At 39.4% G+C, this 23,588-nt stretch overlaps 1 protein-coding gene across 4 annotated transcripts in view; it reads right to left on the bottom strand.

Moving 5' to 3' along the window:
• PDE7B (phosphodiesterase 7B) overlaps window positions 1–23,588 on the bottom strand; it is a 274,149-nt gene that overhangs the window by 51,794 nt on the left and 198,767 nt on the right. For all 4 annotated transcript variants that reach the window (XM_070417744.1, XM_070417745.1, XM_070417743.1 and 1 more), the window contains one exon: window positions 19,416–19,499. In XM_070417744.1, the coding sequence (XP_070273845.1) occupies window positions 19,416–19,499 (84 nt within the window). The remainder of the gene's footprint in view (window positions 1–19,415; window positions 19,500–23,588) is intronic.

Below are 23,588 nucleotides of genomic sequence, written 5' to 3'. Positions count from 1 at the left end.
GCCTGGTATGTCTGTAGGGGATGTGGCAGGATGGAGAGGGTGAGAGAAAAGGGTAGGAGAAAGGCATGGAGAAGGGAAATCAAAAGAGAAGGGGCATACAAGCATCCACCAGAGGTAGTCTCTGTATCAGGGAAAGCCAATCTGAAAAGAAATTTTTTGCACCACCCTGAATCCCACATGGGTTTTAGATTTGCAACCTGTGAGGTTGTGTTCTTTCTGGTAATGGGCTGGGTTCTACATGCCCTTCCAGGTAAGGTGAAGCCTAACTACGGCCGGGGTAGAGTGGTCAGTTGGAAATATGTTCCTATTCTTAGGACAATGAAGACCACAGATGACTAAAACTAAGCTTAAAGAAGCCCATATTGGAAAAAATATGAATATACACATAACCTGCTAATGCTAGAGAGGCCTGCTCAAGTAGGAGTTGTGGAGTTGCAAATGGAAAGGAGTGTAAGCAGGTAGCATAGAAATGCACTAAGGAGTATGCAAAATTTTTAAAATCCTTGAGTATACAGGATTTTAAAAATTTTTAAAAAGTGTTTGTGTTGAGCTTTCTCTTATCTCTTTACCTTAGCTCATTATTTTAGCTCATTTTCATTCAGAAACTGGATTTTTCAGAATGAAGAGTTTAATTGCTGTGTATGAAGCAGGTGGAAGAGAAGAAGGGAAGGCAGAGACTTGGTAGCCATAGAATCAATTCAAGCTAAGCACTTGTGGAACAACCAAGGACAATTGTCCTTGATTATTTTAATAACTTATCTTTCCTTTCCTTTTCCCTTTCCCTTCCCTTCTCTTCCCTTTACTCCTGCTTTATTCCTTTTCCTTTCTTTTCCCCCCTGCTTTCCTTCCTGTGCATTCCTTTTCTTCTTGAAATATTAACTAAGGGTTTACTTTGATTTAGGCACTGGGCAGTGCTGGGGATGCAAATATGATGAAGACACAGCCTCTTCCCTCAGAGAGTTCTCTGTTAAGAAGGGAGCTCACTCATATTCCTCCATGGCAGTAAGAGCTGAAAATAGTGGTCCTGGCTTGGGGATGGGACATCTGAACTGTCTTGGGACCTCCAATTGCTCTTCCCGCAGGCAGCTAGAGTGCTGGATAGCTAGGCAGCGCCCTCATGGGAGTTGGACCTTTAGGAGCAGCTATGGCACTATGATAGTGCTACCATTCTCCCTAATGTTTCACACATCTCCACCTAGGTGCACCATGTTTAGCATCATCCTACTGTTTTACTTGGAGTCTCAGCCAATGGGGCTACATATGTAGGCTACATATGGCACGATAAAATGGATTAAAACATGTAATTCCAAGGAAGGAGCCCTTAGTCCAGAATGAGATGGCCAGGCTCAAGTCTTGGCTCTTCTACTCATTATTAGTCTTTTGGGTAAAAGAAATGAAATTAACCCACACAGTACATACATGCTCAATAATATTTAGTGGAATGTGTGAAGACAGACCTAGTCAGAATACAACTATCATCTGGAAAGAATTGCTTGACCAATCAATGAATACCTTAGCTTGAATTAGTCTGCAGGTAGGCAGGGAGTGTCTGATAGTATCTGATGGAAGCGGGCAGAGGGAACAGCCTAAAGCTTGGGGTTCTATCTCAGAATGGCTGAGGCTCTGTTTGGGGGAGAACTGGAAGTTGGGGTGGAGGGGTGAAGAGAGGAAAAACAAGGTGGTTGTATGAAAAGTATTCCTTGCCCTTTCTAGTGGTTGCTGGGGTTCTGTGCTGGGCTCCTACAGCAACCCAACCCCAACTTATATTCAGCAAAGCAGTTATTTATGCATGTCAGAATTGTCATATTCACTTGCCTTTCTTACCCACTAAACTGTTTACCTTATTTGCCACTCAATCCCTAATTTGTTGCACATAGAATTGCTAATTTAAAAAAAAGCAGGTTCTATCTTGAGCTGAGGCAAGTGTTTTCAACTTGCCATTTTTGAAAATAAAGCTCTGTTAGTTATTTTCAATAGTCAGCTTTGTGATAATAATTAAGGGAACAGATGTCAAACCATCGCTTTGGTAACTTGTGTAGGGCATATTTTGATTCAAGCATACATGCTAAGCCAGCTTTCCAAACGAAGGGAAATTAGACTCTCAAAATGCCAGGCTCTAGCTCTTGGTAGAAAGCAAAATCTGCCCAGCAACTTCGGTGTCCTAGAGAACATCCCTATCCGTAATGACAAATCACAGTCTGCCCCCTCGATGACCTGGTTGGGTTGACAGATTTCACAGTGTTTAAGAATGAACAGTGAGGAGTGTTCTATTTGGAGAGTCTCCAGAACTATTCTTCAAAGTGTCAGAAAGATTACAACAGGGCGTAAAGTTCAGAAGTTCAGTTAAGTTGAAGGTCCTTTACCCTGGAAAGTTTCATTAATTCTTTTTCTTTTTCTTGTATACCCCAATAAATGCTGCAGTTGCAAATTTCTCAACATGACTTGGTCAAAATCCACTCAAATTTATGCCAAGAATCTGCTTTTAAAGCTATGCTGTCAAAATTTGCAGCCCTGGGTGGCGTAGATAATTCAAAAAGTATCTGATTTTTAGTAACCAGATTTCTAGTTATATTGAATTTCAGATTCTTTCAGGAGTCTCAACTCTGAAATATTTTCCTTAAAAGAAACCAAATTTTCTGAAATTTACTTTAAGTATTCTATTATTATTATTATTTTACCAATTTTGAGCCAACAGGGAAACTTTATAGTTAACAAGCTATAAACAATAAAACTTCAGTAATAATAAAAAATTAGAATATCATAGCTTTAGGAGCCATAGAGCTAATAATCTTCTTTGTTTAAGATGCTTTAGAGAGAACCCAAAGCTGACACTAATAAATAAAAGGCCACAGTGGATTAATAACTACACATTAGTAGTAATGAGGAACTTAAGAAACAAACAAGGCTGAGCGTGCTATTGGATTTATGAGATCAAATGTTGAGGGGCGTTTATGGTTGTCACAATGATGGACAGGGTCCGAGTGGAAGTTAGAGGAAGAGTCAGAGATTCGAGATGCCTCAAAGTGTTTGGGACAGTTGTCTCTATCTCGTTCAACATTGCAATGGCAGTTCAGGCATTCATGTAGGTGAAATGCTGTTTGTAATTACATAAGCCTGAAACCTAATCCTGTTTCCTGGTTTTACATATAAGCACCAAGTATTCTTTTGCACAGTTTTAATACTCTTTTTTCAGGAATGCAACTTTGGCAGGGAGGCCGGTGGAGCAGACCTTATCAGGAGTTGTTCTCCATCTTAGGAAATCTCTAGTGGCAAGACATCGGATTATGTTACTAACATTGCAGACATGTCAGCCTGCATTAGTTGCTGTAACATTCACAGTGATTCTGCATGTAGCTGCAATATAAACTACATCATTATGCCTTCTCGGGTGGTTATACCCAAACATTATGTATTTAAGCAACATATAGCCATTCTTTTATTTCTGCTTTATAATATAGCTAGGAACTTATATATATTTTTGAGCTTATGTGAATAAATAGGCTATGGATTTCCTTTCACGTTAGTAAAGGAGGACATTAAAAATATGTGCTGTAAAAAGGAGGCATTGGGTCTGAGAGGGTTAAAAGCCATTCTCCTAGGTAAAAGTGTAGCTGGTAAAGATGGTGCAGCAACAGAAGATCCTTACTCCTTAGGAGCACAGCTTTTGCTCTGTCTGAGCCTCACTGCTCCAAGCAGAAACCAAGTTCAGACTTTTCCCAGTTTCAGTCATTCACATGCAGTTATTATGGTATTTAGCATATCGGCCTACACCACTAGTTACTTAGTGTCTTTCTTTAAATTAAATAAATCAATTTTTACTTAAATATATTGTATATAAATTTGATATGAATAAAAAATAGATTTGATGTTAGTTACATTTATTTCAGTGTGTTGGTTAGTACACACTGAAATAAATATGAAACACTTAAAGTAGAAGTAAATGGTTGTTCCTGTCATAATACAATCATCTTGTATACCCTTTGGTAGGCAAACCACACTTTGGGGAATGGCGCTATGTACTAACATAGATTACAGACTTGGAAAATACAATTTAAGGGCAAAGGATAATCCAGTCCCATGCTTTAATTTTCTTTGCTCCTTATAACATACTAAAGGCCTGGTGCACAAAATTTGTGCACGGGAGGGGAGTCCCCTCAGCCCGCCCTGCACCCTCTCGCAATCCAGGACCCCTCAGGGGATGTCCAACTGCCAGTTTAGGCCCGATCCCTGCCTGATCGCCCCTAACCACTCTGCCTGCCTGCCTCATCACCCCTAACTGCTTGCTGCCTGCCTGATCCTGATCACCCCTAACCGCTCACCTGCCCGCCTGATTGCCCCTAACTGCTCACCTGCCTGCCTGATTGCCCCAAACCACTTGCCTGCCTGCCTGATCACCCCTAACTGCTCACCTGCCTGCCTGATTGCCCCTAACCACCTCTGCCTCGGCCCCCACCACTGTGGCTTCATCAGGAAGGACGTCCGGAATGACATCCAGAAGGTTGTTAGGCTGTCCAGTCTAATTAGCATATTATGCTTTTATTATTATAGATTCTCCTATTCCTAAATTAGGTCCTAAATATTAATTTTAATTATTAATTCTTTATAAAAAATACAAATAATTTAAAAGTAGGATAGAATATATGTAATATTGTACCTATACCATATAATATTGATAATCTCTTCATGAAGATACCCTTTAACTGAGCTCTGATGTGAAAAACTTTTGTAACATGGCAAACTCTCCAGCCACTTGTCAGCATGTTAAGCACAGTTTAACTTCACAAAAAATAAAATTGGCCATCCACAACAACAAGTCTTAAATAAACAGCTTAACCCACTCATTTAACAAGTATTGTCAAGCCCCTGCTATGTGGACGCTAGGATACAGCAATGAATAAAACAAAGTTCCTCTCCTGTGGAGCTTATATTTCATTAACATAAGATGAGAATAAAAGCAAAATTGATTTCCACTAGTCCCAAGAAGGAAATAGACGGGGACATGGCACACTCCATACCAATCAGATGACATGAGCTTGGCCTCAGGGCTGTACACACGATACTATTATTTAGCAACTAATGTTATATAGCAAAGCGATTTCAACATTCTTTTGTTTGTATAGCTTTTCTAACAGCATAATATTTTGTTGATGCTTTGCACATATTTCTCAGCCCCATTTAAAATTCCACTCCACAATTTAAAGAGTGGTATTTAATAATTTTCTAATACGTAAGCCCAAGTTTTCATTTTTTATATGTAATTTAAATTGTCCTTAAATCACCTTAAGTCATGCTTTCCCATTATTCATGCCATTAATGTCATTGGTAAATGGTTGCAGAGTTCTAAATGATCATTTAAAGGAGCATAAGTGTTTCTTCTCTTAATCTTCTTTATTAAAGACAGTTAAAAATATTACCAGAGGGTAGAGCTGTTAAATAGCGAGTTCAGAAATACTCCAAGAGAACATTCCTATCATAAAACTATGGTGGCATGACTTATTATTAATTTCCATATAGTAGGTGTTCCTTACTTATCTAGCTATTAATGTTAGATGAAATTCATCAATCGTATTACTTTATTTTCAAACAACTAAAAGAAAAAACCATTGCTTTAGACTATTTTCAAAGGATCAGGTGGCATCACTGGCCTTTATAGGTTCAGCAAGTGGAAATTTTAAAAATAAGAAAGCTAAACTCTACACTAAGATTGTTTTGAAGTGCCAGTTAATAATTGCTAATTAAAATAAGTGACTCTGAAGCATTATAAGATTCTGAGAAGTCATGAGTCATGGAAGAAAAACTAAGTTATGCCCCAAGTAGCTTTTGTGTTAGGAGTTTTTTTTATTATAATTTTGGTTATAATCATCTGTTGTTTACCTCAGTTGTAGACCAGGTTTTCTAGAAATGTTTTGTTCATTATTTATCTTCCATAGCTGCTAGCCTGGCACAAGAAATCATTTAATTTAGCTTACCTTTTCTTATTTAAAAAGGGGGGATTTACTCCAGGTCTTCCAGGGAGATATTTTTGGATTGGTTTTTAGCTTTATGGTCTTTATCAAGAATTGTCTCCAAAACAGAAAATAAATGGAATGTGGTAAGGTATACAATAAAAGATTGAGAACAAAAGAGAGGAGATAGGGGATTTTCCTTCCTCACATGGCAAGGATTGTCAAAAAATGGTGGATGGGTGAGGGAGGGGGAGAGTGGGACTTGTAATTTATACTAAGGTGAGTGCATTGTGCTTGACTCAATTCTTGGCAACTCTTAGGAGAAAAGGTGCTAGAAATCTTCACATGCCATAGGATCCAGAACCACTGGGGGCAGGAGAGCAAGGAGGGAACATCTCCCAGCCCCAGCCTGGAACTAGCCCAGCTGCAGTCAGCTGTCTTCATGTGATGGATTGCCCTAGTGGGTGGTAGTAGGGTGAGTGTGCAGAAGTAAAATTCGTGTTTATGGCTGGACATTCCTCATAGATTACATTACCCAGAGAGCACAAATAAGCACGAGAGAGGAGCCTTTGACATGAGGTTATCAGTCTCTTTGTTTTCCAGTTTTGTGTTGCCGGGAGATGGGGGACTATGGGGCAAGGGCAGGCATAGTGACAGGCTTATCGACAATGGCCCACACTGGGAAAGAGAGAGAAAGCAAAGATGTAGACTTAGCTGACAATGGTGAGGCCATTGTCACCATGCCATTGCTGGGGTTTCCCTTTCCGTGGGGCCATAGCTGTGGTCCTTCTGATGCTGAGTGCTGGTGGCCAGGCAGGGCACAGAACTGCCTCGCTGGGTCAGAGGAGGGTTCTCCAGTGCCTGGTCCTCCCTACTCCCCACCTAGCTTCCTATTGCACAGAGAAACTGGAAGTCATTAGATGGGAAATGCCTTCCTTTTCTGTTACAAAACCTCACAAACTTTCTACTCTGCAGCCATTCCTTCCTTCTTTCTACATGTCCTATCAGAAGAGCTGCCTCCGTTGCCATGGCCAGTCTCCCTCCCACCTTATCAGGACACTTTGCCTCAGTTATGACTTTTCTCTCCCATATAGTCCACGGTTCTTTCTCAATTAGATGATTCTCAGCATGTGTGCCTGTCTCGCAGAAACACTTTCTTCTCATCCCACGTTTCCAGCTATTGTCTTTCTCTCTCATTTTATTTGCAATCATATTTCAGAAAGAGATGTGCTTGGCATTGTAGGCAGAGATCAATAAATATTTGTTGAAAGCATGAATAAGTGAAAGAAAATGAAACTGAAAAGGGATAATGAAACACTCTTCTTCAATGTAAGTCAAGTTGTACTGTTATGTGTTAGACACTCTTCTCACAAGCGCTTCTACATATGGTCACAGGGAAGTAGGAATACAAATAACAGTAATAATGAAAGTCCACATTTTTGAGATTTTCTACTGCGATAGACACCATGCTAGCACCTCAGACACATTTATTCACTACCTTTCACGGTAACCCTGTGGGGTACATCTTCATCCTCTTCAATCCTTTTCCAGCCCATGAACCTAAAAGGCAAGGTCTGGGAAGCTGCTGCTGCTGGAATCCAAATCCAGGCAGTGGGCTCCAGAGCCAACGCCAACCCTAGGCAGGGGAAGCCTTGTCTTAGCTTTTCTCTCATTGCAAGGGGTAAATTTATTTTCAATCAGTAAGGTGGAGTTTAAATAAGGAAGGCCATGTGGTGAGTGGAAAACAGAATGTCAAAAGATACGAATCCTGGATCTTAACTCTTTCCTTACCTTGCAGTGAGGCACTTGGCCGCTCTGGTTTTTTGTTTGTTTGTTGTTTCTTGTGTTTTTGTTGTTGTTTTGCTTGTTAAACTGAGAAACTGGGGTGAAAGATCTCTTGGTGTGCCTTCATTTCAAAGCTTTGTCATGAAAAGTGCTGTTTCACCATAGATTACAACTTTGACTTCATGCTCCTTGAATAAATTTCATCTTCAAATGAGGAGCCATCATTGTGAAGTCCCATACGTAGCTTTGATAAATACTCGGCCTCACAATTTCCAATCACTTTTCCAAGTTGGCCTAGCAAAGAATGTTTTTTTGGCTCATAACTGCAACTTCATTTTCTGCATCGTGATATTACTTTATTTAGGAAAAAAAAGATTCTATTTCTGGTCAACACTGAGGTTTTTTTTTCTTTTAAAAAAATCTTACTTTTTGGGATTATAACAATATATGCCTATGATAGAAAAAATAGAAAAATAGAAAGAAGGAAATAATAATCATCTAGAAATAATCCCTGATTAAATTTAGGTATATTTTAAAAACATAACTGAGATCTTCTTTTAAAATATACAAAATTGTATCCTACTTATCTTTACTTAATATACAAGGTGGGAAAAAAGTAGGTTTACAATTGTTCATATGGAAAATGATACAGTGATTAACAAATAATAGTACAAGAATAAACTCTGTTTTGCGTACTCACAACTATAAACCTACTTTTGCCCCACCCTGTATTATAAACATTTTGAGCAACTGTCTTTCATCGAAGCACAGTTTGCATGACAGGAAATAACCAACTCCCCTTGAGAAAAATTAAAGCAACCGGTGGCAGCCCCAAATCCGACTTTAATTTGTCACAATAGTGATTCCATTTCCTCCTTATTTGGAGACAGCTGACAAGAGTCCTGCGCTGTCACCTCCACACCCTTCTCTTCCTTATCAAAGAGCACAGGGTTGTTGATGAAGTGAGCAATTCCTCACTTGGCACCTTCTGGAATATTATATATAAAATACATTTGAAAACTTGCAAAATCTAATATTCACATAGATATATAATTACATATTTCCTAATTAATTATATAACAACTTGTTCAATACTGAAGCAGTTTCACACCAAAAAGCAAATAGTCTCAGTGTACTATAAAAGGAACATGACTATTATTATGTAAAAAATATTTAATGTTTGTAATTGTCATATATATGTCATATAAAAGGAATATGCTGCATACATGTATTGACTTTGAACATTAAAATTCATGTATAAGAAAGAATTATATTCTATTATGGTTAAGAGCTTGTGCTTCGGCCGTGTAGTTTTGGGGTTTGAATTCAGGGTAACAAGTTTTTTGGGGGTGAGTTATTTTTACTCTTCGGGCCTCAGTTTAAATAGTAGTGTCTACTTCATAGGGATCTTGTAGGGATTAAATGAGTTGATCTGTGCAAAGCACATAAAGCAGTGTCTAGAAGCCAAGAGCTCCATACATATTAGCTATTAATATTAGTATTGTTTGATATGATATCTGTATGGCATAACTGACCTATATCAGTGTTTTCCAAGTGCCACTCATGGTTCCCAAATACTCATGGAAGGTCCGGAGCCAGACTTGCTGTGTTACTACCTCAGGACACTACCCAGAAGCTCAGGTTCAGTGAATTTGCAGTTACAATGTAGTAGATGCTTTGGAGATGGGGTGGGAGCACCGAGGAGGGAATGGCTATCACGAGGCAGACCCCTGGGAGGGTTGAAGAAGGCTCATAATGCTGGGCCAGGGCTTCCTAAGAGAAGAGGTGGCCGGGGAGGGGGTACTCAGCCGAGGAAGAAGGTACCCTCTAAAGTTCAACTACATTTATCGAAGATCTATTGTGTGCAAGACAGGTTGCTGGATACATTGACCTCATTCACTTCTCACCTCTACCCAGTGAGGCTGGTGTTACATTCTCCTTTCACATGCGTGGATATTAAGTAGTTTGGATGTCTTTCCCAAACTCACAAAAGAAGTAGGATTCAAACCCAGTCTCACTTCAAAGCTCATTATCTTTCTGCCAGCTTCCTCTGTTGACCATGCTTTAGAGAGTGCACTGGGCAGCGGGGGTTCACTGAGCGTGGAACTCTCAGGGGGCAGCCACGGTAGATGAGTCAGACAAGCAGCATGTGGTTGGGTGTTAATGGCATCTGTTACTTCCAGTGTTCACAGCAACCCTACGGTGCCTCTAGACCTTAGGGAAATAACAGCTTCGGGGAGCCTTGACCAAGAGGGATCCACACTTGGCTCCTGCATCCTGGGCCTGGGATTAAGCACCTCCCATCTCAAGGCTGTTGTGGTGGCCGTTGTCAGGGGCAGTGACATGGACCACCTTCCCCTTGGGATTTTTCTCCCTAATTGCTGCCACTTTTCTCGGGCATCTGTTCCACTGCTCTTCCTCCTAAGGTTGCTTATAAGTAATAAACCACCCAGGAGTCCTAAGGCAATTTGGTTTGTTAGCTAGAGAGAAAACAAGATCTTAATCTTCTGAGATCTCAGTTTGGAAACACACAAAAGATTCCAAGGATGGAACACACTGTATTTTTTTTCATAGATATAGTCAAATGGGGACCATGGTGAGTCTTTTAGAGCTTCTAAAACTTTTAAGGTAGGGTGTCAACAAGAGGACATAACCCTCATTTTGTTTATCAATGAAATCATAAGAGATAGGCTGTGCCTGCTTCTGGGTAGGAGGTTAATTTTATTTAATAAACAAGTCATTCTAGCTCTGTTACTCATAGGGTAACTTTAATTGAAAGAAAATTTACTCCTGCTTCTCTCTACATTTTATGGTCTCCAGAAATCCAGAGAAGCCGCTATGAAAAAAAGTCACTAGAAATACTCCTATTGGGTTAGTATTTTACTAAAGCAAGTGCTGCAATAGAAAACTGCCATTTAACTTGCTGTATTCAGGTGAGTTAGCAAACCCACTGGGCCAGGACACAAGCAGCCATGTTTGTACCAAATAGAACCCACAGCGGTGGTGGTAGTGGTGGTGGGGAACCAGGGTGGTGTCTAAATAGTTTCTCACAGAGGAAAATAAATTGCTGGTGAAACTTATTTCTTTGTGGGCTTTATTGTCAACAGTCTTGAGCTTTGCTAAATTAAGCTTATTATACACTAAAATTATAGGGGCCCTTAAACAATGAAGTTGTTGATTTTGTGATACCTGTTCTAGCCATGGATCATGGATGATTGTCATACCCAAGTGAAACTTCCAAATCAGGCCTCTCTCAACTGCACTGCAGGACCTTATTTCCAGCTCTCTCTTGGATATTTCTACTTGACTCTACTTCAAACAAATTGTCCCAAATGAGCTTACCATCTTTTCCCCAATTTACCCTTCAACTTTCCTCACCATCGACCTCATCTTCAATTTTTGAGATGGCCAGGCCAACCCTTGGAGCTTTCAGTATCACTGAGTTTTATTTCCTCTTCTCCACATCATCTCTGGATTTATACCTTTATTTCTATTGCCACCATAATCTTACATTTCTCTTGATTCCTTGAGTCTGTCCCTCCTACATATGGGTGTCAGTTAATGTTCTTAAACAATATTTTATCCTGGCCATCTTTTTCTCAGGATTCTCTAGTGATCCTCTTTGCGTAATGAATCAAGTTCAAATTCTTTATCTTGGCATTCCAAGACTCTCATTTTCTCTCTAGCCAACATACTTTACTACTTTCTGGACCTTCTTCCTGCTTAGTGACTTAATGTCTCCCATATGTCAGCTCAGTCTCACTCTAGACAATTTGTTAACCAGTCAACACTCAATCTTATCTTTCAGAGTTCAGCACCAGACCACAGAGCTTTCTTCTGCTCATGGCACCTCAGTAATCTCTGCCTTCTCTTGTCTCTGATTTACTGCTGGTGTCAATTATTTTAGAACTAGATAATTTATGCTCTTGTATGGCTCTTGGTTTAGTGTGTGTTTGTCTTGTCCATGTAATGAAGTTGTTAGGTCTTTAAGACTAGAGGAATATCTGAAAGTTTCCTTTTGAGCACTCAGAATCCTCAGCCTAGAGATAGGATGTGGTAGGTGCTACCCTGCTATCCCTAATGCTTGTTGACTTAAAAAAATGTTCAGATATTTGCATTTGATATTTCTGGAAAACTGCAGTCAAGAGCAGTTTGAGACAAGAGCTAGTCATCATATAAAAGGTTATTTCAGCCCTGGCCAGGTGGCTCAATTGGTTGGAGGATCATCTTGTATACTAAGAGGTTGCAGGTTCATTTCTGGTCAGGGCACATACCTAGGTTGTATGTGTGTTTTTTTAAAACTTTATTGTAAGTATTAACATATATCCCCCTTCCCCCCTTTTGATCCCTTCTATCCCACCCTTGCTCCCCGCCCCAGGCCTTCACCACCCTATTGTCTAGGTCCATGGGTTATACATTTATGCATACAAGTTCTTTGGTTGATCTCTTCCCACCCACCTTCCCACCCCTGCCTTTCCTCTAAGATCCGACAGTCTGTTCCATGCTTCTATGTCTCTAGATCTACTTTGTTCATCAGTTTATTTTGTTCATTAGATTCCACATATGAGTGAGATCATGTGATACTTGTCTTTCTCTGGCTTAATTTTCTTAGTATAATACTCTACAGGTCCCTCCATGCTATCTCAAAGAGTAAGAGTTCCATATTTTTTACTGCTGAATAGTATTCCATGTGGGCGTGATCCCCAGCTGGGGCACCTATGGGAGGCAACCAATCAATGTTTCTTTCACACATAAATGTTTCTCTCACTCCCTCTCTCTCTAGAAAGCAATAAAAACATACCCTCAGGTGAGGATTAAAAAAAGTTATCTTAGTCCAGTGGTTATTGATGTGGCTCAGGACATTTTGGTTTCATGGCCTGCTTGGAATGGAGTAGGTGTTCTACTTGTTGAATGAATGAATGAATAAATAATAACCCAAAGGAAATATTGGACTCTCTGATTCAATTTTCTGTTTTTTATCACTCAGATAAAAAATAAATCTGTTAAGTAATATCAGCCAGGTTAACAGAAAGCAATGGTTGTTTTCAGTTCTAGCATTAGATTAAAACTATGTGTGTGTGTGTGTGTGTGTGTGTGTGTGTGTGACTATGGTCTTTCCCAGACAGTTGGGTATGTTGCATGATCTCTCCTGACTTCTCTGGTCCTTACTTGAAAACCTCATTTTCCAGTAGAATTTATACCCAATTGAATAGAATTGTTGATAACTCTTTCCTGATACTGAAGCCCTAAAAGTTGGCTTTAGCATGCAACTGTCCTTCACTTTGTTGTTGCTTCAGAAATTTCTCATGTTTTAGTGCCTCTAGAAAGGCTTCTCCAATTTTCCAAGACAAAATTAATTATTCCCTTCCTCAACATTCCCAATGCTAATGAATCTCTCCTCTGAATCCTGTACACAGATACATGCCTCTCATATTAAGGATACTACCGTTATACATGCATGTATTATAGATGTATTGCATCCCATAAAATATAGCTGCTTATGTCTCTAAATATTCCTCAAAGGCAGTGGCTATGTCTCATTCATCTTTGTATCTCCTGGAACACTGCCAACCCCAGGTCACTGATGAGTAGTGACAAGGAATGAGTGAAACAGTGAGGACACCATCAGCTCTGTCTTCTGCAATGTAGTGGCATTTCAGTGGCTGACCATCTTACTGGTCTGGCATTTCCGCATCTGAAGTACTGGGGAACTTGCAGCCAGAAACCCTGAGTACACGTCATGCAACATGGTCCAGGTGAGTCAGAAGGCACCACAACCACAACCAGTGCTTGGCCTTTCTCTAGAGGAAGGAAAATATTGACCTTTGAAATTGTGGGGTGCTACTTTGGCACTCATGAGAAGTCTCAGTCCCAGCTGGCCCCTCCGTTGTCTGCTTGAGGAGCTCAGGGCTGGGGGTCAGGGCTTTGAGGAAGGTGGGATAGCATCCCCTCAGTGCACTTCTTTCAAATCACCCTATAATATTTTTAAAGGATGTGTTTATTTTATTTTTTTTTCTCTTTTTCTTTTTTAAAAGTTGAGATATAGTTGACTTACAACATTGTGTAAGTTTATAATACAGCACTGCTGACTATAATCATGACCCTGTGCATTAGATCTTTAGGACTTACTTTCCTACTAGCTACAAGTTTATACCTTTAAACAACATCTCATCCCATAACGTTTTATTTAACTTAAGTTCTTTGCATTTTGTGTGGGTCTCATTCTCATAGGTAATGTGAAAAGTTACCTTTAAGAAGATTACTGAAAGGCTGTCATCACCTACATGGAGCTCACTCTTAGAAAATGAAGTTTTTAAAGCTTATCACCCCTCTATCTTTATGTTGGGCTATCACTTTGCACCAGGTGGTAACATACTGGGTGGGTTTTGGTTGACAATCCTTCACGGATATGTTTTATATTTTGTGTTTCTAAGAGTGTAATATGTGTTAGATGGCAGCTTTTAAAAGAGCATTTGAGTCCCTGGGTCACTTATACCTTTACTGTGTGTGTGTGTGTGTGTGTGTGTGTGTGTGTGTGTGTGTAAATATTAGTTCTATTTCAGAAATAAGAAAAGGAAAATATTTTGTAGCTATACTAAAATTATCTCATGCATGTGTAGCTAAAATGGCCCTGCCTAGGAAGGCAGCTATGGAGGAATAGAGATGTAAAGATCAATATTAGCAAATTAAGCCACAGGAAAACCAAATATCCAATTAACCCACTACTGCAGAGCCCAGGGCTGGGCTGGAACCCAGGCTCTCTGTGGCAGCTGATATGGATGCCCTGACACCTCCAGTGGAAGCGGCCTCTTTCCCTCAGGGTCCACAGTCACTGGGAATATCGGCTTTGTGCGTCCCTTCCTATGCTGAGCAAGTGTGGAAATCGCATTGTTGGTCTGAAATGGTTGCCACGGGAACATCTCCACCTAGTCATTATCTACTCAGGCTACTGATTATATTAAACCAGGAGAGAAAGATGAAGGGGCTGTGCTGTAGCCACCTGTTCTGCAGAGAATTGTGATTGCTTTTGCCACATTCACCTCTGTGGCCCCATGCCTCTCTGAACGCTCTTCTCTACATGTTCTCCTCTCTTGTTGCTCTTCCCCCCTCAACAGAGTTAGTGAGTGAAATAAGTCTATAGGAAGTTGATATTGGTATAACAGAGCCATTACATTTCTGTTCCTCCTGCCCTGCTCCAGTTCTCTCATGTGGAATACAAATAATTGTTAATCCTTCTCTCCCTCTTCTCTGCCCGTCCATACTCAGGTGTAGCAACAACTGTCCTCTTCAAAGGCCTATCATTCCTGTGTTCCACACAATGGTGCTGAAGGCACGTTTCCTGCTACTTATCCAGAGAAGCCTCTGAAAATTCATATAGATGCCCCTTTTTCAAATTGCTTGAAATATTAACAGGAAATGCAACTGGCCGTTAACAAGTAACTTTATCTTACATATATGTTAGTGGGCAAATGGATGGATCTGGATAGATATCATTAGGAAGATTTTCTCATCTTCATTTCTAGAATGCAGGTGACATTTGAGAGGTGTTGTCTCCAAGTAATCTTTTGGGGAAAAAACTACATTATCCATTGGCCTTGTAATTAATTGTTCAAGCCAGATTATTTTGGGAGTGAAAGGTGGCATTTTTAATAAATATGCCTGGACAACAGGTGCAAACTAGAACTATGCCAGGCAACCAGGTATATATTGTCACCTATTATGTAGACAATAAGTACATGGGCATTGTAGTACTGTGCCCTCAAAAATATGGGGAAAGGGATACCTCTTCCAGAAAAAAATTGTGAAATTAGAAATTATAATTGTGGAGTCTAAAATCTGGGTCAGGCCCAGTTGGCATGGCTCAGTGGTTGAGCATCAACTTATGGACCAGGAAGTCATGGTTCAATTCCCTGTCAGGGCACATGTCTGGGTTGTGGGCTTGATCCCCAGTTGGGGGTAAGCAGGAGGCAGCCTATCAATGATTCCTTCTCATCACTGATGTTTCTATCTCTCTCTACCTCTCTCTTCCTCTCTGAAATCAATTAGAAAATATATATGTACAATCTGGATCAGTAAAAGAGGTACCCTTTTGTTTATACTTTTGTCTTATTTAATTTAGTCAATGTGAGTCCATTTTTAAAAGTAAAGTAATGGCACTCGAACTGAAAAGAAAAAAAGTGATATTAACAAAGAATAATAGACTGGACTGAATGTGCCTATGTAGAGGTCATAAAATCTTTTGAATTCTGTTAAAAAATCTAAGTTAGGGGTTGGCAACTTTTGTGTATAGGTCATATAGTAAGTATTTTTGGCTTTATGGGCCATATGGTCTCTGTTGTAGCTACTCTTCCATCATAGAGTGAAAGAAGCTGCAGATAATATGTAAACAAATAGGCATGGCTGTGTTCCAATAGAATCTTTTTTCCCCAGGTTATTTAAAAATTTTTTATTGAATTTATTGGGGAGACATTGGTTAATAAAATTATACAGGTTTCAAGTGTACAACTCTATAAGACATCATCTGTATATTGTACTGTGCATCCACCACCCCAAGTCAGGTCTGCTTCCATCACCATTTATTCCCCCTTTTACCTTCTTTTACTTCCCCCACCCCCTTTCCCTCTAGCAATCACCTTACTATTATCTGTGCCTGCTTTTTTCTTTCTTAATCTCTTCACCTTTGTCACCCAGCCCCGTAACCCCTTCCTCTCTGAGAGCTGCCAGTCTGTTGTCTGTATCTATGAGTCTGTTTATATTTTGTTTGTTAGTTTATTTTGTTCATTAGATTCTACATAGGAGTGAGATCATATGGTATTTGTTTTTCTCTAACTGACTTATTTCATTTAGTCTAATACTCTCTGGGTCCATCCATGCTGTCACAAAAGTAAGATTTCCTTCTTTTTTTTTAAAAAAAACATTTTTATTGATTTCAGAGAGGAAGGGAGAGGGAGAGAGAGAGAAACAACAATGATGAGAATCATTGATTGGCTGACTCCTGCATGCCCCCAATTGCGGATCAAGCCCGCAACCTGGGCATTTGCCCTTGACTGGAATCGAACCCGGGACCCTTCAGTCCACAGGCTGATGCTCTAAACACTGAGTCAAACTGGCCAGGGCAGATTTCCTTCTTTTTTATGGCTGAGTAGTATTCCATTGTGTGAATGTACCACAGCTTTTTTTATCTACTCATCTACTGATGGGTACTTGGGCTGCTTCCAAATCTTGGCTATTATAAATAACACTGCAATGAGAAATCTTATTTACATAACAGGCAGGGGTGGCGGCACAGATTTGGTGCCTCAGCTGCTGTTTGCCCATCCCTGATCTAATACTTAAAAACTTTGTTCTGATAGAAGGAAAGTTATTTTAGATATTAATTCTGACATTTCTTGATCTGCTGTGACAAGTAGGGGCCATGGCTATAGGGACCAATGGAAATGTTCAATGGGCCTTACTATTCAACGTACATTTTTGTTGTGCATGTTCCAACCATTCAAGGCATATGTTGAGGTGGATGACGGAGAGCAAACACCCAGGAACATTCTGGACAGGGAATATCAGCCATGTGGGTTTCACGAAGCATATTAGAAGGATTCAGGGATGCAAGACACAGGGAATAGAGGCCATGGTGACTCAGATTTTCTTACAAATGGTTTAAAAAATAAGCCCAACAAGTGCTAGCAAAACTGAAAGCACCCGAGGAAAATGAAGTCTTGGATCTCTGCCTATTCTTGGGAAAAAACGACTCAAAATTATGGAAAATGATATTTAAATCTCACTTTAAGCTAGTGGGGTACTTTCTGTGTAGAATTGGATTCCCGTTTTGTTAGTAAAAGGAAAGTTTTAGGAGAAAATGTTCCTTAGGCATTTATTCTAAAATCTTTATAAAGTTATGTTTAAAATGTTTCCCTTTAGGCAGAAAGCACACTAACAACTCAGACAAACTAGAACAAAAACATGACTAAGAATTAAATAGAGTGCACATGAAGAAGCAGGAGATATGACCTATATCATATCTCACTATGTGACTGTACATAACACAGATATCCATATACCTTCTGTTACCTACTAACAAGGTGTTTAATTGAAGGCTAAGTTAGGAAATTATGGAGAGTGACCACAGTAATGTTACTGGTTCTAGTCTCCCTAACAAGGTACTCGGGGCATTAGACAACGAAATGGATAATGCCACAGAAAGGAAGAGTCTCAGAGGGCTTCAGTACTATCTGAGCTGTTCAGCTAAATGTAAGGAGCTAATGACATTTATAATCATTTAATATAATCCTTCTGAGGTGACCCTTTAATCTATTTGGTAAGTTAACAATAGATATTGGGAGCTCAGTAACTATAAAGAGAAAATCCTTTAAGATCTTGAATTAGATTGAAATAGATTAGGGATGTGTTTTATACACGGAAGGAGTAAAAATGGAGACCATTTATAAAGCACAATACAATAAAGGCTAATGAATATTCCTTTGCATGTGTTTCTGGGAAAGACAGTGAAAGAGTTCTTCAGAGTGGAGTGCTGAGCAGAGGAGAAAGAGGATTTCAGGATGGATAGACAACAGTGTCTCTAGTATAGAAAGAATTACTCCAAGTCTCTGTGTCCCTGAAACACTGAGAAAACAGATATTGCACATTGATACGGGAGGTGAACAAGCCAGAAATACAAACAAATCCATCTCCTGTTGGCCTTTTAAGGATCTAAGGATCGGAAAGAGCCAGTTCTAATTTCTCCTAGTCATTTCCAAGGGTCGAGGTAAATCAAATTACCTCTTTAGCTGAACTTGTTTATGCCAAAGGAAAGTAAAACTCTGTGGGTACAACCCAGCACTTTGAAATTTATAGATTGGAAGTGATATGAGAACCAAACACTGAAAACCTTGGAGCAAACTGTGAGATTTATCTACTTTCTACCCCCACCTCCAAGTCAAAAGTGAAGAAGGATTATGATCGTTAGGAGACAGGCAATCTGGAGGGGTGACTGGTCACTGGTTTGGATTGCCAAAGGAATTTGAGATTAAGAGAATTATGAACCAGAAGTGGAGCAAAACTCCAAATGAGGACCGATATATGAAGGGGAAAGGTAGAAATAAGTGAACTTTCGAGGTAGTCATAATGGAGGAAGCAGCAAATGCAGACCTCACTGTGGTGAAGGGTTTTTGCCAGGAACCCAAGAACGAACCATAGGGATTTAGATTAGACAAAGAAGGGAGAATCAATATTGGGTAGATTACTAAGGGCAGCTTTAGAATAGGTTTCCTTATTTTATGTATATTTTCATATAAATTATAGAATTTATGTAATTTAGATAAATTTATATAATTTAGATAAATTATAAAATTATAGAATTTTATCTAGTCTAATAGCTGAAGGTAGAGAGAATATGCTGGATAATGACAACAATAGTTTCCTTGTGTAGGGCTTCACTTTTAAGACTTACATATATATTTTAAAACTGACATTATCTCATTTGACACCCCCTCCCCCAAATCTCTGAGAAGGCAGGGCCAGAATTACTTCACTAGTGAGGAAATCTAAGACAAAGGGTTAAGTTCCACTTGGGAGGGGAGAGATGGAGGAAGGAAGGCAGACCTCAGAGGGTTTTGAAGTTCAGAGGGAAGTTAGATTTTTTTTTCAAAAAAGAAAACATTTGTTCCTTTCCAGGTACACTTGATTACTCACTGTTAAGTAGACGGAAGTCAATGAATGGGTAGGAGCCACGGCGTTCAGCAGGAACCCCCGTCTGACCCCTTAGTCGTACATCTCCTAGAAAACAGAAGGGCCAAACAACCGTTGGAAAACGTTGCCCAGTGTATTTATTCACTTTTCCTCAGTAAATCCTCTTACCCACTTATGTCACTGGACCCAACACCAATATCAGGAGAAACATGATTTCCATTCATCTTGCTTCAGAGAGTGCCATGAACGACGGGATATTTAATGAATGCTGAGCCTAAGGAACTTGGCAAAACTAAGAAATGAAGCAGCATTCTCTTTTATAATTTGCCTGGAAGATGGGACTGTGAAAATTATAGTAATTTACAAAGTTTTCATAGCCTTTTTATCCTTCCAAGGGTCATTAAGAGGAAGCATCCTAATTTGGAAGGACCAATGGTGTGCTGGGATTAGAGCTTTTATTCTTATTAGACATTTGATCACCCAGTGTCATTCCTCTTGGACCTAGCACAACTGTTTTCTGACTGGTGTCCATTTTCCTGGTTCCTCAGGTTGTATCATGGATCTGTTTCAGAATCTGCTCAGAGGAAGGCTAGCCTAGCTCCAGGCACTTCAGACACAGCCTCCCTTGGACATATGATAGTCTGTAGAGTTTCTACAACTTATTTGTAGGTTTCTTTTACTTTCCACTTTCCTTTTCGGTGTGTCCTGCTTTCCAGATGAAGGGAGGTACTGAGGTAGAGTGGAGGGAGCCAGAATTTTAGAATAATGTAGACCTTGGATTAAGTAGGCTCTGAGCCTCCATTGCCTCACTTCAAGGTATCATTGGTTGGAGAATATAAAATAACACTTGCTGCCTCGCAATAAATTCTGCATTGACTTCCTTATACAGTTCTGCAAATAGGGATTACTCGTATTACATGTTCTGCATTTCTCCATAGTTCTTTGTGTATTGTCTAGTACTTAGCAGATTCTAAGTGATAAAAATAAATAGAAAGACCAAATTTCCAATTAGTACATACAACATGAAATCAGAAGAGAGGTTTAAGTACATTAGACGTAATATATTGCTGACCATTGGAACCAGGGAAGTTTTCTTCCATGAGTAATGGGTCCTCTCCCATGACCCACTCTTTTCCTGACATGAGGTGATACTGTGGCCTCAGCCTACGAGTGAAGAGGAGGAACAAGTCTTTCTAACTCTTGGGGTTAACTAGTAACTGGGTGAGATCCTCACTGGCCATAACTCATGCAATTGACAATGTTTAAAATAACCCTCACAGATGGGCCTTGTGTGCACCTGGGCTTATAAACTGCAAGCTCTGAGCCTTTGGGCTACTCCCTACTTTGAATTCTATATTGGTGCCTTATTTAGTGCTAATCTGATACTGTAGTGACATATTGATATTAAAGAATATTACCATTTATGGAGTATAGTGAAGAGGGAGGAGAAGGGAAGATGTGGAAAAGAATATTTGAAATATAAATATAAGGTGATATCAAATTAGGGAATGCTGTCAGCACTTGATAAGTTCATGGGGGTGGATGGTCAATAGAGTTGAAGGGTTTACTTCTCAGCAGTTGTCTTGAGCCCCCTCAGTTTATAAATCTCTCAAGAGTTTACAAAGCATATTCACAAACCTCCCAGTATATACTTTTTCTGGTTTGATCTCATTAGACCCTCACATTAGCTTTGTGAAGAGAGTCACTATTATTCTACTTACTTTATAGGTGAGAAAAATAGAGGCTCAGAGAAGAAAGTGAAGGACTGTTACTCACTCTCCTAACCCCAGCTCAAGGCTCAGGTCCCTTAAAGGCACTCAGTAGATGTCTATTGACTTTAATTGACTGCCTGAGTTTATAGTGCTTTAAACTTATAATTAGTCAAGCTAGTCCTTAAATCTAGGTTGTTAAACTTCATAGGCAGAGCTCTCTCTCTCCTCAATACCATTGGTTTCTAACCTTTTAGAGTAGGCATAGCTGGTTTTTAAAATGAAAACAAAAATCACAGTCTGCTTATGCTAGAAGCTGTATTTTTAATAGTCAATAGTATAGCATGTTAAAGTTATTTAACATCCCAGCTGGCATGGCTCAGTGAACCAGGCTATGCCTGGGTTGCAGGCTCCACCCCCAGTGAGGGGCGTGCAGGAGGCAGCTGATCAATGATTCTCTCTCATAATTGATATTTTGTCTTTCTCTCCCTGTCTCTTCTTCTCTAAAATCAATAAATTTTTTAAAAAATGATATAACAAATTCATCACTGCTTGTAAATGAATTTATATTTTATGAATGACAGTCAGCTAGACATATACTTGAAAAACTGCATAGATGGGACGATGTTAACTTGGTTTACAAAGCCTGCCTGGCTTATGGATTTGCTGACCTTTTGGGCTTCTCCTATGCGTTTCAGGCTCACCAACTGGAAACCATTCCTCTACTAGTATTTTTTCTCACTATTACCAAAGAGTTCTCCTGGTTTTGCTGTCTTGAGAGCACTATGTTCCCAGAAAACTTCTGTATAATATTAAGATACATTTTAAGGTCTCTGCCAGAAGTTATTCCATTTGTCCATCTGAGAGTATAAAGCAGAGGAGGGCCATTACCATGTAAGACTTTAGAGAAACTAACAGGCAACAGAACCATGAGGCAGAATTGATAAAAAGAGTGACATGCTAGGAAGCAGAGGACTCCTGTTACTGAGAGGATCAGCATTTCACCATATTGGGTGACCGAGGGAAAATTAAGAACCATTTTGAGGTGCAGTTTTCTAATATTCAAATTAGAATAATTATAGCAGTTTTGCCTGTTCCAAGGGGTTGTTGTGAGGAAATTACAAGGTACATGAAAATAAGATGATAGTTAACAAGTACTGAATACTTACACTGTGCTCAGTATTTTACATATGTTTTCTCATATCATCTACCCAACAACCCAATTAAGTAGGTATGATTATTAGACTATTGTACACGTGAGGAAACTAAAGACAATGGACATTTGATGATTTGTCTGAGATCATAGAATGAATAAGTATGGAGCTTGAGCTCAAACTCAGAATTGGCTCCAAACTCCATCTTCTTACCCATTTTTCCAGATTATCAGGATAAAAAAATTATATAGCCAATTAAGCATTATCTTTTTATTACCCAAATGTAGCCTTTGATTACTCTTTGCCAATAAACCAACTATATATTCATCATGAATCCTGGAAACTGAATACCAGGGCAATTTACTTCCTTGATGAATATGAGAGTTGATCAGATGGATGTTGTTTATTCGAATAGTAGTCCAGGGATATGGGCTATAGAATAAGACAACCAGATCCTGCTCTGGATCAACAAAGCATCTGTTATTTTCAAATAAGAAATGGGAAGCAATTATTCAGCAACACTGAAATTACCTGGCAACTAATTTACTCAAGCTCTTAATTAAGTAGAATTTTCATGATGCAACCTCACTTTTGGAAAAAAAGACAAATAACAATGCAGTAACTTGATAGCAAATATACCTAAACAAACAAACAAAACAAATAAACGGCAACAACTACTACAAAACCCAAACCTGAAAGTTTCCTTTCAGTGCTTATACTGTCTATAACTACAATTCTAGTCTTGAAGAGAATTACTCATAAATCTAATAACGGCCTGTAGATGTAGTAAATAGCTGTTTTAGAAAAGGATTAAATTATAGTTAAAAACTAGTAAAGCAGGAGGCAGGACAATTTTAAGTGGGCTAACAATGAATGCATTTTAGACATTTTCCAACACACCAAACATTCCATAACTTGAGCATTTCATTTCATTGAAACTCTAATATGGTAAAATTACGGTTTTAAGTATATATTTATAATATAGAAAGATCTTGCTCCTTCTCCTTGCTTTCATGAAACCCTTTGGATGCTAAATTGCTTCAATATGCTTGTGGGAAGAGAGAAATAATTCAGTAACAACAGCCCCCGGAGGAGCAGAGGCCACTGGCTGGTGTCCGAAGAACAGAACAAGTGGCGTCCTGCTGGACTGCTTTTACTGGCCTCAGCCTCAGGCAATCATCTATTTACCTAAGGCCTTATATCCAAGCTAAACAATTATTTTGACTATTCATTAGGCCCTTGTTTAACTTAAGCAACTCTCGTTCTGGCAAAGGAAGGTGCTGTGGAAGCAGGGTAGGAAGCGTTGACAGCTC

The sequence above is a fragment of the Myotis yumanensis genome, unplaced genomic scaffold, assembly GCF_028538775.1.
Source record: "Myotis yumanensis isolate MYYU_CA2020_CCGP unplaced genomic scaffold, mMyoYum1.0.hap1 SCAF_6, whole genome shotgun sequence".
NCBI classification, from domain to species: Eukaryota; Metazoa; Chordata; class Mammalia; order Chiroptera; family Vespertilionidae; genus Myotis; species Myotis yumanensis.
This window is presented reverse-complemented; position numbering and strand designations above follow the sequence as displayed.